At 42.7% G+C, this 19,757-nt stretch overlaps 2 protein-coding genes and 1 long non-coding RNA gene across 3 annotated transcripts; all 3 read right to left on the reverse strand.

Annotated features, from left to right (window-relative positions):
- Window positions 1-1,427: 1,427 nt before the first annotated feature.
- LOC134221120 (helicase domino-like) lies at window positions 1,428-2,219 on the reverse strand. The gene is made up of 2 exons (XM_062700318.1): window positions 1,813-2,219; window positions 1,428-1,717 (listed from the first exon to the last, which is right to left on the reverse strand). The coding sequence occupies exons 1-2, from the start codon at window positions 2,005-2,007 to the stop codon at window positions 1,595-1,597; spliced, it is 318 nt and encodes a 105-aa protein (XP_062556302.1). The 5' UTR covers window positions 2,008-2,219; the 3' UTR covers window positions 1,428-1,594.
- A 1,123-nt stretch (window positions 2,220-3,342) lies between these two features.
- On the reverse strand, window positions 3,343-15,571 carry LOC134219209 (uncharacterized). Its single transcript, XR_009981517.1, has 4 exons — window positions 15,473-15,571; window positions 14,964-15,375; window positions 13,954-14,905; window positions 3,343-4,224 (listed from the first exon to the last, which is right to left on the reverse strand). It is a non-coding gene; the product is annotated as an uncharacterized LOC134219209 (long non-coding RNA).
- On the reverse strand, window positions 10,626-11,882 carry LOC134227577 (uncharacterized). Its single transcript, XM_062709163.1, has 2 exons — window positions 11,668-11,882; window positions 10,626-11,597 (listed from the first exon to the last, which is right to left on the reverse strand). Exons 1-2 carry the CDS (start codon window positions 11,788-11,790, stop codon window positions 10,626-10,628), a joined length of 1,095 nt encoding a protein of 364 aa, XP_062565147.1. The 5' UTR covers window positions 11,791-11,882.
- Window positions 15,572-19,757: the final 4,186 nt, after the last annotated feature.

Consider the following 19,757-nt stretch of genomic DNA (forward strand, 5'->3'; position numbering starts at 1 on the left):
CACCATTATAATGTGTGGTATTTTTATTATGGCTCTTCGAAGTGAGACATAACAAAATAAGACTGGCACCACGTTCCTAGTTTTAAAAAAACTTCTACTCAGTGAATCCAGTAGTCATTTCCATGTCTTGAATACATTGTGTATCAATAAATGCCTAGCTAGCTAAGTATAAGCGTGGCTACGACTCATCGTCACAGGGAACGCATCAGAAAAGTATTGCCGAAAAGAAGAGAACTCACATCATTATCACTGATGAAAAGGCCTCTGCCTGATTGCACTACCATTCAAGGCTCCAAGACACGATGTCCGTTGGATCACATGCAAATGCCGTAAATTAGTGCGTCAATGCCAGATATGTAACGCGGCACCAAACAAAAATAGTCAACATGTGATACCACCACGACAGGATATGTCTTTGGTTGCCATCTCAGTGCTAATGGACCGACCACCGCGGCAAGGTAACATATCCGAGGGGAAGGAACTATAACGTTAATATATTATCATAACTAAAACGCGTTTTTCTCGCTCATTTTATGTTGGGGACCATATTTTTTCGCACAGCAGTGTAAAACAAGTTGAAATGCATCATCAGAACGGGGCCTCCGAAATTGGGGCTTATGCAAAGTAATTTATCATGGGTGGTAGCCCCCCGAATCAGTTCATTATCGTAAAACTACCGAGAAACGTCTCTCACGAGTCACGGTATGCTACCTGTCGAGTGTATAAGACATAGCCGTGCGGTAAGACGCGCGGCTACAAAAGCAAGACCATGCTGAGGGTGGCTGGGTTCGATTCCCGGTGCCGATCAAGGCAATTTTCGGATTGGAAATTGTCTCGACTTCCCTGGGCATAAAAGTATCATAGTGCTAGCCTCATGATATACGAATGCAAAAATGGTAACCTGGCTTAGAAACCTCGCAGTTAATAACTGTGGAAGTGCTCAATGAACACTAAGCTGCGAGGCGGCTCTGTCCCAGTGTTGGGGATGTAATGCCAATAAGAAGAAGAAGATACAGACATAATAAGTGAGAGATTTTCTCATTCTCCTTTGGATTTAAACCCTGATTACTTTTGAATGTTCTTTCAAACGAAAGTTAATGCGCATTCTCGTTTACGCAATGGGGAGATGATTTGAATGAATCGCACTCGTTCGAAAGTGTCAGTCGTCAGTCTTGGATTTACCTGGAAGAATCCGAGATTTTCGATGTTATTTAAGTGGAGGAGTATGTAAATAACTAGATTAGGGATACGGAAGCTCATGGCTCTTCGAAGTTTCTACCTAAGCAATAAGACAATTAGTTGTATAGGGTGAATAAAGTAATTAAAAATTTGCAATTGTCTTCTTTATATCTAGTCAAATACGAGACACTGAATACTTAAGTCGTCTTATGACAGTGAAGGCGTTCCGCCTGTTACGCCTGGAGATGTGCAAGCTGTGACAACTTGTTTCGTCTGTTGCTGCAGTTCGGCTGCACTGGTAGCGGATGCCACCGCTTGAGGTTGCTGTATTGTTACGATCGCTACGCTAATGATCCGCTAGACGTTTGCAATCGCACTGGGCTTGCAGTTTAGCGCTGTTGATTTTGCAATTCAGTCAGAATAGCCTGCTGCTGCTAGCTCCGGCGGCCACCTTAATGTTCCCGATGCTCTGAGTAGGAACATAGACTCGGATGTTGCCAGCTGCATTTGCTTGTGTAGCCGAAGTTGCGGTCACAACCTGAAAATGTTGATGATATATTTAAGGGTTATTAATGTCTGTGATCTAACTACAAAATCAATCACAATTCGATGTAGTAGAAAATCAATACTCACTTGAACGGTCTGTCGTTGGTTGGCCTGTTGTGACACTGATAACGGAATGAACCGTCCGACACTGGTCTTACCCAGCACGATTTGTCCACCAGCGACAATAGATGCCGGCTGCGCATGACGGATAACTTGCTGTATCTGTTGAACAGTAACAGTTCCTATAGGTAGATTATTGGGACCTTGCACGAAAAGCTGCATTGGTTGGGCACTTTTGCCGGCCACCTGCGTAATCTAAGTCATTTTTCCAGTCTTACGCTGAGCAGCAATGATTTGCTGTTGAAGATAAAGCTGTCGAACCTGACTCTTGATTGCTTTCAGTTGACCAGGTTTCAACTGAGACAACGTCATTCCAGTAACTGCTACTGTTCCCGATGAAGTTTTAACAAGTGTTGCAATTTGTTGACCGGAAGTTCCAGCCTCATTGGACTTGCACATATGGCAGGAGCAAAACCCGTGTTTGGGGCATAAGTTACTGCTTGTGCTGTTGACTGATAATCTGCCGTTCCGTCATCATTTGCATCTCACCCTCAATAACCAGCCGAGCATCATCTGTTTCGTTCCAACCTGCTCCAATGAACTGAGTTCTCTGTTGTCCAGGGGCAACAGAACTGTGAATATTGTTCCTGCCTGTATTGTGGTAACAGCCGATGCAACTAGTATTAATCGTAGCAACTGAGACCTTCTGCGACTGCTTGCACTTGTACTGCCTGTCCTACCGTGCCTGTTTGGATGATGTTGCTGGGTGATAATGTTCTGATTTGAAGGAGGCTTGCGACTATGGCCTTTGCCACAATTTGTTGTTGACTGGCAGGCTGTGGTCAGGACCACAGGCTTGGCGCGTCCGGCCTGTATATTGATGAGGCTTGCACAAGTGTTGCCACTGTCGGACTCGCACTGGTTCCAACACCACAGACGACGATCGTTGCTTGCTGAACTTGACCACCGCTGAAAATGGGGGCTTTCCCGGCATGGTTTTTGTTTATTCGTACTGCAAGCATAGCTAATATTATTGAATTTTTCGAATAAATAAAATATGGGCGACTTACTGTATTCCATCATCCAGTTGATCCGACATCAGCCCCAGAAAGTCGCGTGAAGTGGTCCACTTCTGCCTTCTTGTATATGGCAGTGTATATTCTTCTGGACAATCAGGATCAGTTGATAGTGTTTATGCAGAGCGCAGATACTCGCGCTACAATGTCCATGCTCCCCGGAACGGTACTATCCGGTCGGTGGTAATACGGGAACCTGCAAAGAAGCACGGAACGGAAGGATTGATGATGTTGACCATTTGCCATTTCTACGCGATGACAGATCCACAGAAAACGAAAACATCGATGCTGTCAGTTGTGCACGGCGAGAAATTTACGCGCAAAAGTTAATACTGACAGCGTTTGACAGCGTCTTTTCATTTGTATACCTAGAACTCTACACACCGATGGAGACTTCAAGCGCAACACGAAAAAATCCTAGTGTCATGTCCCGGTTATTAGTTCCTCCATAATGGCTCGCGAAGTTTTCGTAGCTCAGCTACCAACCTACGTGTATTAACATTGCAGCGGAGTTGTGTCTTAGCTCATTTGACAGAAGCGATCGCCCCCAAAAGCGAATGACCGTTAAAAAGTGTGGGACAATCAGAGAGCGCCAGTGGCACGTGCTATTATTGTGCTATATTTTATTTAACTCTTATATGTGAAATACAATATTCTTGTTCCTTTTTCAATTCATAACGTTATGGGTCTTGTAGAAGTTGCTTCCGATGCGCTTCGATGTTTGGCCGTCGTTTCAGATTAATCTCCATGCTGTTTTCCATCCTTCTTCAATTCGATTTCGTCAGTCACGTAGACATTCCCGCTCGACTTTTCTTTGGAAACCCTCATCAGGTCTCCCTACAACCAATTTTCAGATTTTTTGACTATCTGTTCAAGGAAATCATTTTCAAACCCTATTCGGAGAGTTGTTTTGTAAGATACTCGGATTCAGTCTATGTTCCAATCGGATCGCGGGTATCCATCGCCTGAAGTAACACTTCTGCCAAACTAATAACTTTCGCCAGCTCCTTCGCATTCCGAGATAAATCTTGCAAGTCACACATATTCAGTGATGGCCTCTACCTCTGCGTCTAATGAAAAATTCCATGTCGAATAAATTCTCCTGCTGATAACGAGTAACCTCGAGCAGTAACGTGATCATGGCAGATTTGTTGGCTTTATAATGACCGTGTCAGGCAGGGCCCTTGATAGCCTCATCCCGCTGCTCCTGGAAGTTCTTCAGTGAGCTTTGCAAAATTAACCATGAGTTGGCGAACCATATGAGCGGGTTCTTCGAGTGCTACGCTATTTGTTGTAAATTTTCCAAGAAGATACTGGACGGGAGCTCATATCGAGGTTCATGCCTGGTTGCGGTCGAAAACGTCTGCAAAAGAAAGAATACGGGTTAAAATCCCACCAAAATAATTCGAAGGATTTAGTTATTCCGGAAATCTCTTTAGGAACTCTATCGTGGATTGCTCTGAAAATTCCTTCATGAATTCCTCTGAAAATTACCCTGGGAATATCTGTAGCTTTTTAACTTTTATAGGGTTCGGCAAATGTTGGATAAAGCGTACCATTGGTGCTTCGCGTACCTGAAGGAATAAAATAGACTCCATTTCGCGGTCTTTAGCCTCTTACAAAGCAGCTCCTATCCCTACCTCCTCGTGACGCTGGTCGGGATACGAGCAACCTTAGAAAAGATCGGGTAAACTACCCCGGTGGGAGCTATGGTCGTATGCTGACAGGGAAGGGGGGATTTTACCCTATCCGGAGGTGCAAATCTGATCGAGCGCATGTTCTCCATGTTAGAAGCGGCTCACAACAGCGTTTGTTCCCCATGTTAGGGGTGGCTGATCATCGTCCGAGTGCCAGCGAGGGACTCTAAACTAAACTGTGCACATCATGTTGCATCGTGTCAGCATCGAAAAGACAGCTCTTCCAACGCGATGTAGGTAGCGCAACCCTGGTAATACTAAAGACACACTTGGTGGTACAAGGACCGTGGTATACCACGGTTATGTACCCTAGTACATGTGTGGGGCAAGACAGCCCTGTTGTATACCACGCTATATTATATACTGTCTTGGTGTTGATGATGAGCAAGCAGCCAAGCATCGCTCTCCCAGGAGTCAGAGTTCAACAGTGACCCGAGCAAGGCATACCGTCCGCCGAGTGCAGTGACGCGTAACGAGTGATTTCCTGGCGCAGTAGCAAGTTACACAGTACATATTGCACCATGGTTTTCCACGTTGTACCAGCATGGTACAAGGTGACACACCTGTGGTACAACTTGTAACATAGTACGAATACCACCAGTGTGTCATTAGTATGCTAGCCTACCGAAGATTCTACCACAGACAAGACATAATACATTGCACATTCACTAATGAGAAGCATCGTCGTACAAACCTAGGGATCCTATAATGAGAGATACGCAAATACTTTTCCAGACGATTTAGCAACGCTGTTACTTTTGTTAGCAAACGCTTCCAGTACTTACCGCAGCGCAAAATGTTGAAGCTTGTATATGACTTTGCATTTGATAACAATAATCTTAAAATCTATCTCAATACCTCTCAATCTGCAACAATAACAACGCTCATTTGGCTCACGTTTTGACAGTTCTCAATGTTCGATTGACTCGATTGGATCGGAAGCGATCACCATCTTTGCAGGGTTGCTGTCCGGCATTCTTGCAACATGTCCTGCCCATCATACCCTTCCGGCTTTAGCTACCTTCTGGATACTGGGTTCGCCGTAGAGTTGGGCGAGCTCATGGTTCATTCTTCGCCGCCACACATCGTCTTCTTGCACACCGCCAAAGATGGTCCTAAGCACCCGTCTCTCGAGTACTCCGAGTGCTTGCAAGTCCTTCTCGAGCATTGTCCATGTTTCATGTCCGTAAAGGACAACCGGTCTTATAAGCGTCTTGTACATGACACATTTGATGCAGTTGCGAATCTTTTTCGACCGCAGTTTCTTCTGGAGCCCGTAGTAGGCCCGACTTCAACAGATGATGCACCTTCGTATTTCACGACTAACGTTGTTGCCAGCCGTTAGCAAGGATCCGAGGTAGACGAATTCCTCGACCACCTCGAAGGTATCCCCGTCTATCGTAACACTGCTTCCCAGGCGGGCCCTGTCGCGCTCGGTTCCGCCCACAAGCATGTACTTTGTCTTTGACGCATTCACCACCAGTCCAACTTTTGTTGCTTCACGTTTCAGGCGGGTGTACAGTTCTGCCACCTTTGCAAATTTTCGGCCGACAATGTCCATGTCATCCGCGAAGCAAATAAATTGACTGGATCTGTTGAAAATCGTACCCCGGCTGTTACACCCGGCTCTCCGCATGACACCTTCTAGCCCAATGTTGAACAACACGCACGAAAGTCCATCACCTTGTCTTAGTCCCCGGCGCGATTCGAACGAACTGGAGTGTTCGCCCGAAATCTTCACACAGTTTTGCACACCATCCACCGTTGCTTTGATCAGTCTGGTAAGCTTCCCAGGGAAGCTGATCTCGTCCATAATTTTCCATAGCTCTACGCGGTCTATACTGTCGTATGCCGCCTTGAAATCAACGAACAGATGGTGCGTTGGGACCTGATATTCACGGCATTTTTGAAGGATTTGCCGTACAGTAAAGATCTGGTCCGTTGTCGAGCGGCCGTCAACGAAGCCGGCTTGATAACTTCCCACGAACTCGTTCACTAATGGTGACAGACGACGGAAGATGATCTGGGATATCACATTGTAGGCGGCATTAAGGATGGTGATCGCTCGAAAGTTCTCACACTCCAGTTTGTCGCCTATCTTGTAGATGGGGCATATAACCCCTTCCTTACACTCCTCCGGTAGCTGTTCGGTTTTCCAGATTCTGACTATCAGTTTGTGCAGGCAAGTGGCCAGCTTTTCCGGGGCCATCTTGATGAGCTCAGCTCCGATACCATCCTTACCAGCTGCTTTATTGGTCTTTAGCTGTTGGATGGCATCCTTAACTTCCCTCAAGGTGGGGCTGGTTGGCTTCCATCGTCCGCTGAACCGACGTAGTCATCTCCTCCGCTGCCTTGACTTTCACTGCCTGTACTCTCAGCGCCATTCAGATGTTCCTCGTAGTGCTGCTTCCACCTTTCGATCACCACACGTTCGTCCGTCAAGATGCTCCCATCCTTATCCCGGCACATTTCGGCTCGCGGCACGAAGCCTTTGCAGGATGCGTTGAGCTTCTGATAGAACTTGCGTGTATCTTGAGAACGGTACAGCTGTTCCATCTCCTCGCACTCCGCTTCTTCCAGGCGGCGTTTCTTCTCCTGAAAAAGGCGGGTCTGCTGTCTCCGCTGTCTCCGTGCTTGTGATGACAAGATGAACCGAATAGATCTAAATAAACATATTTTTTATTATGCCACCATGACTCGTACCACGTAGTTGTTTTTATTTCGTTGTCCCCGTGAAAGTTCCCGTGTTGTGTTTTTCTTTCTCCGCGGCCGGTTCCGTTTGTGGTTACCCGTTGCGCTGTGTCCACCTCTGCCCAACAGAAACAATAAAACGATGTGTTTCAATATTCAACACTTGTCAGTTGTCAGAGTTGCTGAACAGTACCACCAGAAGCTGGACGAGCGGATAGGAGATGACACCGGATCTGGCAACGTCAAAAATATTGTGGGAAAATATCCACGAAGCTGTGACTCAACAGCGCAGGAACTGCACAGCGACGCCAACGAAATGGTTGTTTTGATGAGGAGTGCCAGCGAGTGACGGACGAGAAAAATGTTGCTCAAATGCTAGTGGCTCGTACCCGTTCCAATAGAGAGCGGTACAGCGTAGTAAGGGCAGAAGAGAAACGAATCCACCGCAGAAAAAATACAACACGAAGAGAGTGTGATAGCTGAAGCGCAGGAGAACATGGATAGAAATGATATGCGGAGGTTTTACGCAACTGTCAATGGCGCGCGGCATAAAAATGCGCCAGTGACCACCATGTGCAATAACCGAGAGGGGAATTTGCTGACAGACAAGACTATGGTAGCAGCCAGGTGGAAAGAGCACTTCGAAGATTTGTTGAACGGTGAAAATGAAGGTGTATTAAGAAGCAGAATGGACACAGTCGGCGACGATCAAGTTGGCTGGTCAGATGACCTCATATGCCCAATCTATAAAAAAAGGCACAGACTATAGTGTGCCAATTACAGAGGGATCACTCTTCTGAACTCGGCGTACAAAATTCTGTTGCGTACCTGTCGCAGGGTCGCTGTCACACGGTCGTATATGCTCCGGGATTTGCGGACGGCATCGACCTCATTGGAATCGATCGCAGAGCAGTAGTGGGAACTGAAGAGAGACGGCGAGGATAGGCTTAGCCATTAACTATACCAAAACAAAGGACATCGTGTCAGGTAGAGATGGAGGAAAACCTAGTGGTGTTGGTGCTGAGGTAGTGCTTGATGGGGATGTATTTGTAGTTGTTGAAGAATTTGTTTACCTTGAAACGCTTGTGACATGTGACATTTGTTGGAATCGCGGCGGAACAGGCACAGTGGAATGTCCACACAGACCCGAGAATACAAAACAGGGACTTGCGCTACGGCGGAAGAAAAACGTCAACAAACGACAGTACACAGTACAGATAGCAGTACAACTCAGACGGGAATGAACATTGGCGGCGGGTGGAAATATTACCCCCACCAACAACAATGACGTTTCCTGTGAAGTGAAAAGACGTATTGCTGCTGCGAATGAACCAGCTTAGGTACCGCAACATGCACACGGAAATGAAATTTGCTCTATACAAAACTCTCATTCTACTAGTTACCCTGTATGGATATGAATCATAAACGTTAAAAGCGGCGGACCGGAGAGCTTTCGGGGTTTTCGAGCTAAAAGTGCTGCGTACAATACTCTGAGGAAAATTAGAAAATGGTATGTGGCGCAGACTTATGAATCATGAGCTGTATCAAGTATACAAAGAAGAAAATATTGTAATCGTATAAAATACGACAGACTCCAGTGGGCTGGTCACTTAGTGTGAATGTCGGAAAAAAGAATAGCAAAAACAATATTCAACAGAGAACCAGATAGAAGCCGGCGACTTCGTGGAAGGCCACGAAAACCCTGGCTGCACGCGGTGGAATTGGACCTGGCGACCATAAACGTTCGGGGAAACTGAAGGAACATCGCCAAAAACTAACGATTATGGAGCTCTACAATATGCCAGGCATAGGTATATCGACACTGTAGCCAACCAGGTATCCAGGTAGGTTAACTTTCTTCGTGAACTTTACTGGGAATTCTTCTAGAAATTGCTATAGGATTTTCTCTTAAATATAAAATCCTGTAGCAATTTGCGGAGGATTTTCGGGCGTTTTGCCATAAGATTTCCGGGTTAAAGAAATTCTTTGAGAAGAAGTTCCAGGAGAAATTCCAGTATGAATTCGCAGATGACTTCCCATAGGAATACCTGGAGGGATTTTCAGATGAATTCTCGGATGGATTTCCAGAGAAATTATCGGAGGGATTCTCAGAGGGACTTCCGTTAAAATTACCGGAGGCCATTTGTGAGAAACCATGAAAAAAAGAGCTGTTGCATGTCACGTTTTGGCGTAAAAAGGGAAATGTCCCCAACGACAGGTTCCCCCTCTGTGATTTTCTGGAGATGACCAATCAGGTCAATTTGCTCTCTGCAGTCACTTCAAAAGATCATTTGTGAGAAACCATGATGAAAGAGCGGTCGCATGACATGTTTTGGTATAAAAGGAAATATCCCCTTCTACACTGCGTTATGTTCTGGAAATGAACAATGAGGTCAATTGTCTCTCACAAAGTCATCAAAAGATCATTTGTGAGAAACCATGAAGAAAGCAAGAGCTATTGCATGACACGTGTGGGTATACCCATGAAATGTCCCTTTCTACAGGTTCCTCATGGGCACTTCGTGATGTTCTGGAGACAACCAATGTGGTCAATTGTCTTTTACAGACTCATTAGATCATTCGTGAGAAAACATGAAGAGCTTTCGCATAACACGTTTTAGTCTAAAAAGGAAAGTGTCCCCTCCAATAGGTTCCACATCACTTCGTGATGTTCCGTAATAATGAATTCTTTTGCACTTTACAGGCTTATCAGATTTTGTTTTGTGAAAAATTCAGAAAGTAGCGCTGTCGCATGACGTATTTTGGACTAGATACTAAAATGCGCTTTCCTACAATATACTGCTTTCCCGGGTCATCATATAGACGCTCACAACCACGTCAAAAATTTTAACACATCACAAATGGACCCGTATTTGATGTAGAATGTGGTTGTCCGACAATTCGCGGTAAAACATTCCGCGGTGAACCATTTCGCGGTGTACCATCTCCCGGTCTGTACCATTTTGCGGTAATCTGTTTCGCGGTACATGTAGTTTCGCGGTATATCGTTTCGCGGTGTATACATTTTCGCGGTTTACTATTTCGCGGTGTACCATTTCGCGGTAGTTAGCTTCCTTGGTTAGATTCTTTTTTGTATCTTTATAAGAATGATCAATCCCTTCCCTATTTTCTATCACGCATTAGCTTATGCTATTTTTTCTTATCTGCCAAAACTATATTGCATTTTTTTGCAATTGCAATTTTAATTATTTATTTTATATCGTATATTTTGAAAATGTAAATACAATAGCTCATTTATTTTGCAAGATGAGGGAAATACACTGAAATCAAATAAAGTTAGATTTTCCATTTGGCGTCTCTGCATGGCTTCTTTTAGCTTTTCCTCTTTCATTTGGAATTTTAAATTCGGTTGCTGCTAGGAATCGCCTTGCAGATTGCGCAGAAACTTTGCAGATGTTTCTTTCTCCTCCTGCTGGAAAGCCCGTAACACTTCATAGAATTTGAAGTTCGTTTTGTCTTTGAAGAGTCCTGCAAACTTATTATGCCAACCTTCTACGGCATTCGATGTTCTCGGCAGGCCATCTTCGGTACTTGCCGCCACCGACCAGAATGCAGGAGCAAATCGAGGTTTTCCTCGACGTCCATTCGGTTTTAGTTTTCCTAAAACATATGTTTTTTCGAAATAGTCGAAGAATGGTTTCATGGAAATCGGTGATGAAGCACGGATGGCGGCTAGACCTTGTTCAACTTCTTGCGATTGCAAAAACGCCAAAACCTCTGTCTGCCTAAATGCCATATGGCATTTGATGGATTTATTATATGTGCTGACAAGTCCCAACTTTTGAATATGCTTCCACATATTCTTGGCTAGGTGGAAATTGCATCCGCGCTTGGAGGCATCCGGGAAAATGCTCGTCACTGCATTAATCTCAGCAGTCTCGAAATCAGTCAATATAACCGTAGGATCAATCTTGATCTTTAATTCTTTTGCTGCGCGTTTAAGCAGCTTGAATGCCTTTTCGTAAGTTGCTTCTTTTTTGTTCGCTGGCAAAAAATAAGCAAGCGGCACGAAAACGTTACCGTTTAGATTTTTCAACACGCCATGAATCGTAAAAATTTGTTTGAAATTTGCTGGTGCCGACGAAAAGGTCCCATCCATGATAAGAACTTCTGATTCGCCAAGCTTCTCTAAATGGATAGAGGTTGAAAAAAGCATAATTCGGCCATCGTCGAATTCGACATTTTTTAGCAGAAATGGTCTACCGTCGAAGGTATGAGTGAACTCCTTATCAATTTTTGATGGATCTTCCGGATCAAAAGGTAAATTATATCCTCGTTCCCGTTGACAAATTCGCCTCTGCGCGGTTTTGGACAAAGCAGTTTGAACCTTTAAAAGGAGAAAATAATATATTATTCTCTTTCTCTCTCTTTCCTATCCTACATCCACATTCATTTACCTCGATTGGTGCATCGGCCGCGCATAATCGAATGATCTTTTCTGGTCGTTCGGTGCCTTCTCGAGCTTTCCTTTTCAACGCCGATTTGTACTGGCATACTTCAGCAGCCCACGGATCTGGCATATGGGTGTGGTCTGTCGTACTCTGAATTTCATGTTTCCCAGATAAAACTTTTGTTTTAGCGCGTCCGTTGCATTTGAGAGTGGCATTTTTGTTCCGGCGTCGTACACACTCCCAAAACCAGTAATCTGATGACTTAATTGTAAAGTTTTTTGTCAATATTTTTCATTTCCGATTCTAGTACACAACTCATTTTTCAGTATGGCGCGGAATTGAGGTTATGTTAAAGTAACGTAAGACAAAGCATGACTAGTGTACCTAACTTCAATTAATCACATTATAATGCGCACATATGTAAGCACTGTTGATGAATGATTATAGTGTTTGCTTACCTGTGAATCTCGATTATAAATGTAACCATCATGAATCAATTTCCAACCGCCACGATTAGATGACACAATCTTACACCCTACATTCTCAACATCCTCTTCCCCGAAACCAAAAAATTCCTCTTCACTCGACATTTTTACAAATGACCAGCGATTGCGAACACTGACTATGGAATGAGTTGTATACCTCACAGAAACAATGTGTATTGTTTTATATGTGATCTTTATAATCTGTTCATTACTGAATGACCTTGCAATGTACATGAGTATTAGTGTATTCAATTATTTCGTATTGTAGTCCAATTAGACAATACGTCACGTTTTCGAAGAGAAAGGAGTTAGACATCCCATGATGAAAACGTTACGAAGGAGTAAAAATTCTGTATCATGGTTTACATACATGACTGTACACATAACTGTCCCATGTGATGTTTTGCTTTCTTTAAATGTTCGCATTTGCCCGGTGAAATGCAAAATGTGATGTTTTGCCTTCTTTAAATGTTCGCATTTGCCCGGTGTAATGCAAAATGTGATGTTTTGCCTTCTTTGTTTGCATTTGTTTTGTGTGTCTTTATTAAGGAGACTTTCAGCCCGAGGCTGGCTCGTCTCCGAGAATTGTTTGCATTTGAATTTTTGTTGAGTATTGAATTTATACAACAAAAATCTAAAGTCTAATCAAAACTCATTGATTGTTAGCTTTACCTAATTTTGTCGGTTTTGACGCTTGTTGAAGTTAAAGTTCACATATTTCAACTACTGGAAACATCATCAAAATTGAACTCGCGAAATGGTATCGACCGCGAAATAGTTCACCGCGAAATAATACTAACAGCGGAATGGTATACTGCCAAATGATACAAACCGCGAAGTGGCATACCGCGAAATAGTAATGAACGCGAAGTGGTAGACCGCGAACTGGTACACCGCGAAATTGTTTACCGCGGAATGTTATACCGCCAAATGTCGTACAATCGTAGAATGTTATTTGATACTGTTCGAGAAGAGTTCCACATCAAAAAATAAAATTTTCATCGAAATATCCCAAATGTCAAGTCGTACGTACCCCAACGGAATCTGGAATAATTCTCTTCTTACATGTTATGTTCGTCCCCCTCCCACCCCTTTTGGCCCTTTATCTTCTTACCAAATTTTATACAGCAGTGCAGTGAAGACAGAATAATAATCAAATTCGACTGTACTGTTGCGTGGAACCTTATGCTACGTTTTGACAGGGCAAGTGAATTGAACAACTCAGTTGAATTCAATTGACTTGCCAAAAGTTGAACATGTTCAACTTTCTTTTCGTTCAAGTGAATTGAAATAAGGTGTTTACACGTTCAGTTCGCGTTCGATTCAAGCGACTTGCTCAATTCACTTGCCTTGTCTAAACGTAGCATTATGAAGAGCAAGACTCATGGATAAAGAAGAAGACTGGTGGATAACATACATAAACAAAACTACGAAATAACTTAGGGGGTGGAGTGGAAAGGGATGAGTCTCCGAACAAATAAATCGTATCCAGATGAAGCTGAAATCCAATGATTACCTGGCGACATAATTACCGAAGTATCACCGAATTAGGTTCCAGGTAAAATTTGAACTGAATTCTCAATGAAATTCCTTTCTAGTCAGTATTCGAATCAAGATTTTTACTCATTTGAATCCAGTCAACATTCTTTCACAAATAGCTGGGAATTCTCTATGGATTCTGTCAACATTCATGGTTTTGGCGGCATAAAAAATGAATTACTGGCAAGCTTCGGAAAGATTTCTCAACAAAATGTAATAGTATAAAATTCGGAAGACATTTTCGATAATCCGAATAAAAAAGACTCACCCTTGTCCTGCAGAGCCACCGTTCCGAATTCTGAAACGGTGCCGGCGACGAAATTTGGCCCTTCCGGCTGCACTTGGTTTTCAAACTTCTACATGATGGATTCGTTTCTGTGCTGGTCCCTCAAGAGAGCTTTCCAAGGATTTTCTCTTCTACATCTCGATATTTCCATAAGTCGATGGTCCCTTCAATATCGGCTCATGGAGCTTTGACTGTATTCGATTTTCAGCCAGGAATCTTATGCGTACTCATGCGACAAACGAGCTAGTTCGATTTCTACAGCTCCAGCTCCTGACAGAAAAGACCCTTGAAAGTGTTGACTCCATCGTTAATGGTACGGTCTATTATTATTATTTATCTTTATTAACGAGATTTTCGGCCCTTGGCCGGCTCCTCTCGTGCCAATGGTACGGTCGATATCGTCCATGTAGTTGTCTGTGGAGCCACGAATGACAATGGTAACAATTCTGCTATCCGATCCTTCCGAGCGGAAAATAGAAACTGAGGTATCTCCAAGTTCATTTACGAACACATTGTCGCAATAGCTCTTCGGAACTTGTTGGAGTCAAACAAGGTAGTACAGTTCCATTAACGGCCTTGCTAAATCGACGCAAACTTGGAATTCAAGCGCACCGCCAACTTTCCTCCGGCAAGGCAGTGATAGCCTTAATTTGCGATTCCAATAGATTTTCCTCTCCCTAGCTGAAGTTCTTTAGCTCATCAGCACTCTTGATCAGAACAGTTCCCTTGGTTTCCGTCTGAATAATATCCACCGGACAGGAAAACATAGGGATTTTAGCATTCTTGGCCGAAGTGATCTCGCCTTCCAGGAACCGCTTGAACACCATTTCATGAACCACCTCGGACGTGTGCAATCCACTTCCCAAAATCTTGTTTTCCACATTGAAGGAGGGCTTTTCCGGCAGAATCGAAGCACATGCCTTTGTTATCAATTCTGAAATGAAGTCCTCGTTACCCAACTGTTTGGACATAATCGAAACCTTCCATACTACCTTAACCTATTCCTGATTTTGATAATCCTTTACTTTGTGGCAAACCAGACTTCGCAGAGGTTCCAAAGCCAGATCCAGGGCTTTTTCATACCCTTCAGCAATATCGCTTGTTGTCACTCCCAATCGAAGCAGCTCTTAAGCGACTTCCAATAACGTCCCGCAAAACACCTCCACGAAGGTGGAACACATCTCGCATTTCGGCATCCTGCATCTGGCTAACCTGGATCATCAGTTTGGCCGCCGGATGTTCGACATCTGTCTCATGATGGTGCCCGCATCGGAAGTGACAAACTGATTCTCGATGTGATTGATGACAATTACATTTTTTTTGTTTATTCCGGGCGCACCGAACCGGCAAACTCCTTACCGGCGTTGATGTTTCGATGAACTGCTCTTCCAGGCCGGAATAAGCCTACGAGAAAAAAAAACTCAAGTGAGTCATCGCCATCCGTCCGGAAATAACCAATTTTGACTGGAATCCACCTTCGGACCCAGCAATTTATACTTACATGAGCACCATGGAAGTAAATTCAAGTGCTTTTAGGACGTGAATGGCCATTTTCTGCATAGATTGAAAACAGAAGGATGAGCGACGAACTGACGTAAATAAATCCCGGATACTTATTCAAAAGGACGTATGAGATTTTGTAAACAAAGATTCAAAGGTCGATTTGTCCAATCTGATAGCACTCCCACGCAAACCATCACCACAGACAGGTAGGGGAAGTCTTCGGCTACCTGTCTGTGGTGATGGTTTGCGTGGGAGTGCTATCAGATTGGACAAATCGACCTTTGAATCTTTGTTTACAAAATCTCATACGTCCTTTTGAATAAGTACCCAACAAATATTTATTAATTTTCTCGTGCGAGGTGAGCGCCAAAACTCACAGCAAAAAAGTCTACACTTGACATAACACTTTCAAATAAATTTACCCTAAATGTGAGTAAACTACACTAGCGCCTCTGGCGGTGCTGGTCTCGTCAGCTCTTCTGGGTTGCATGAATTTTTAATCGGTTCTTCGGGACAATCACGTCCCGGTTATTAGTTCCTGCCATTAGGCAGAGTTGTTGAAAAACCTTCGCACTAGAAGTCCACCATACAACACATTTTGAAATTCAGCTTCTGGAATGAGTTGTTGACAAACTACTAAATGATCGAACGCAAATTACTAAATGATCGATAACATCCTTGCTACCTTCTGTACACTCAGTGGACCGGTAATTTACTCTGAAATAAAACTTTTGTTCCCAGGGAAAAGAGTTAAAGATTTAACTTATACCGAAATTATTCAAAAATTGAAATCACGTTACGATAAAATTGACTCTGACGTGATTCAATGTTTCAAATTCAATACACGCGTTCAAAGGGCAGATGAAACTACAGAAAGTTTCATACTTGATTTAAAATTACAAGCTTCTCTTTGTGATTTTGGAACTTACAAAGATAAGGCCATAAGAGATCGCATTTTGGTAGGAGTTTACGATAAGAATTTGCAAAAACAACTTCTCAAAGAGGAGAAACTGACACTTGGTGATGCAGAAAGGATCATAACGAATTATGAACTTGCTAATACCCGTGCGGCTGCAATCAACACTGACATGCAGCAGGTTGCTTCTGTGAGGCAGCGCCTAGGTCGATGGGCGACCTACGATCAAAACAGAAACAATAGTTATTACAACAGGAGAGATCGCAGTCGTAGTAGGAGCGCAAGCCACCAGAGAAGAGTTACGTTCAGTGATGATGGACGAAGGAAGGAGCATCAGAACAACAATTATGCCAATTATTATTGCAACAATTGTGGTATGAAGGGACACATTAAAAGACAATGTCGCAATAAAGCAGGGTCGACTTCGAGATTTAACAATACAAGCAAGATTCAAAGCGTTGTGGTTCCGTCTGAAAGCGTTCAATATAATTTGAAACAAGCGATGGATAGATTGAGGATGCAAATGAGTGACGAATCTGGTGATGAATCAGGTGAATATATGTGTATGAATGTGACGGCCATTAACAAAGTTAGTGAGCCTTGCCTGGTAGAAGTTATTATAGAGGATAAATCAATACAAATGGAAATCGATTGCGGGTCTGCTGTCTCGGTCATGGAAATTAAAACTTTTTTAAAGTTATTCAATATACCACTTCGCAAGAGTAACAGAAGACTTGTTGTTGTAGATGGAGGAAATCTGAAAGTATTTGGAGAAACGCAAGTCTCCGTGAGTTTGAAAAACGTTAAGAACACACCAAGGTTGGTCATTGATAACAGTGATTCTAGCAATCAACATATTTTTACTCCCTTGTTAGGTCGAGATTGGTTAGATGTATTTTTTTACAGATTGGAGAAAAATGTTTCAAAAACCAAACAATGTTCACAATGTTAAAATATCAACGACCGACTTTCTTGTTTGAGCGAAATTGAAATGAATTTTGCCAATGTTTTTAAAAGATTTATCGTCCCCTATCGTTGGTTATGAGGCTGAGCTGATACTTAAAGATGATTATCCAATTTTTAAACGTGCATATGAGGTGCCATACAGACTAAGAGACAGAGTGTGTGAGTATTTAGATAAATTAGAGAAAGAGAATGTAATCAGCCCTGTTAAAACCAGTGAATGGGCGTCTCCTGTTATCGTATTGATTAAGAAAAATGATCAGATCAGACTCGTGATAGACTGCAAAGTGTCTATAAATAAAATGATAATTCCGAACACTTATCCACTGCCTATAGCACAGGATTTGTTTGCGCGTTTGTCTGGATGTAAAGTGTTTTGCGCATTAGATCTAGAGGGTGCTTACACACAGCTGTCTAGAAGGTTTATGATACTTAATACACTGAAAGGACTCTATACACTGGATTTTGTTTTTACGCGATTTACATTTTCTCAATTTTCCACTCATCCTAAATGTTTAACGCATATTAATTATGATGTGATTTTTCTTTTATTTATTCAGGATTATGTGAAACATGTTGCGAAGAGTTTGGTGGCAAATTTAAGTCACACGATCAAAAATACGAGCGAAAAAAAATCGTGTAAAAACAAAATCCTGTGTACATACAACCACCTACCACAAGGAGCGTCTTCAAGTGCTGCGATTTTCCAACAAATTATGGAGCAAATTTTAGTAGATATTCAAAATGTGACCGTATATTTGGATGATGTGTTGATAGCTGGTGAAAATTTCGAGGAATGTAAACAAAAATTAGAAACCGTATTAGAGAGATTTTCAGCTGCAAATGTGAAAGTTAATTGGGAGAAATGTAAATTTGTTGTGTCTTCTTTACCTTATCTTGGGCACATTGTTACGGACAAAGGACTCTTACCTAGCCCTGAGAAATTAGAAACAATTAAAGCGGCTAAAGTTCCATCCAACGTGTCAGAGTTGAAGGCGTATTTAGGACTAATTAATTACTATGGAAAATTTATTCCACATTTGTCCTCGAAACTGAGTGAGCGAGCTGTATAATCTTTTAAGAAAAAATGTAAAATTTGTTTGGACAAGTGAGTGTCATACTGCATTTGAGAATAGTAAGCAACAATTAATAAACGCTGATATTTTGGAGTATTTTGATCCTAAGAAACCCCTAGTAGTGGTTTCCGACGCCTGCAATTATGGGTTGGGAGGCGTGCTCGCACATGTTGTGGAAGGCGTCGAAAAGCCCATATGCTTTACATCATTTTCACTCAATGAAGCCCAGAGGAAGTACCCAATTTTACATTTAGAGGCCTTAGCACTTGTATGTAGTATCAAGAAGTTTCACAAGTATGTTTATGGTCAAAAATTTACCGTTTTCACTGACCACAAACCACTAGTAGGTATTTTTGGTAAAGCAGGGGGGAACTCTATTTATGTTACACGGCTACAGAGATATATTTTGGAGTTATCGATATACGATTTTAAGATCGTATATCGCCCATCTGCCCAAATGGGAAACGCAGATTTTTGTTCACGTTTCCCATTACAACAAAGAGTTCCTGCTGAGTGCGACGTTGAATACGTCCATGGGCGTAGCCAGAGGGGGGCAGGGGGGGGCCGTCGCCCCCCCCTAAATGGTGGAAAGATTGAACGGGTACTGAAATGAATTCGCTTAAACATGTGCACTTTACGATCCAATCATATTCAGAAATAGGTTTTTGAAATTCAAAAGATTCCCAAAAAACTTATAAGGGTATCCAGGATCCATACTATATGAAATTTAAAAACAATTCGAAACATTTCGGGCTCAAGAATTCTCCTAGAAATCCTTCTAGAAGCTCCCCTGGGAATTCCGGAAAATTATCCACAAATTCCTCTGAAAATCGTTTGAAAATCCTTCTCCTGTAATTGTAATTTCTCCTTATCTAGAAACCCCCAACTAATTTTGTTTTAGGAAATTCATGTGGAAGTTTCTTGAAGATTTCTTTTCTTCCCTTCAAGTTTTACTTCTAGACATTTCTTCGGCTATTCTTCCAGGAAAATCTGCGACATTTCCTTCAGGAATGCATTCTATAGTTCCTCCAAGAATACATACGGAATTTCCTCCCAAAATTCCACTAGAAGTTTCTTCAGTAATTTATGATGGAAATCCTCCGATTTCGCTCCATAATTTCATCTGCTAATCTATAAGAAACTGCTTCGGGCATTCCTCCAGGAACTCTTCCTTAAATTCCTCCGGGATAAAGGTAGCCTCACACTTCGGGAATTTGATCCATGGATTTTTCCCCATGCTTTTTTGCATATGCGATGTTTTCGGGATTTGGGCACGGAAAATCAAAATCCCGGCCCCATTTAAAATGCACGGGGACCAAAATCCGGCG

Source organism: Armigeres subalbatus, chromosome 3 (assembly GCF_024139115.2).
Source record: "Armigeres subalbatus isolate Guangzhou_Male chromosome 3, GZ_Asu_2, whole genome shotgun sequence".
Classification (NCBI taxonomy): Eukaryota; Metazoa; Arthropoda; class Insecta; order Diptera; family Culicidae; genus Armigeres; species Armigeres subalbatus.

Coding starts and splice junctions, on each gene's coding strand:
- LOC134221120 (XM_062700318.1), bottom strand. CDS start 2,007: ATGCAGCTTTTCGTGCAAGGTCCCAATAATCTACCTATAGGAACTGTT. Junction 1,718..1,812: donor ACCAACGACAGACCGTTCAA/GTGAGTATTGAT, acceptor CAACATTTTCAG/GTTGTGACCGCAACTTCGGC.
- LOC134227577 (XM_062709163.1), bottom strand. CDS start 11,790: ATGCCAGATCCGTGGGCTGCTGAAGTATGCCAGTACAAATCGGCGTTG. Junction 11,598..11,667: donor CGGCCGATGCACCAATCGAG/GTAAATGAATGT, acceptor CTCCTTTTAAAG/GTTCAAACTGCTTTGTCCAA.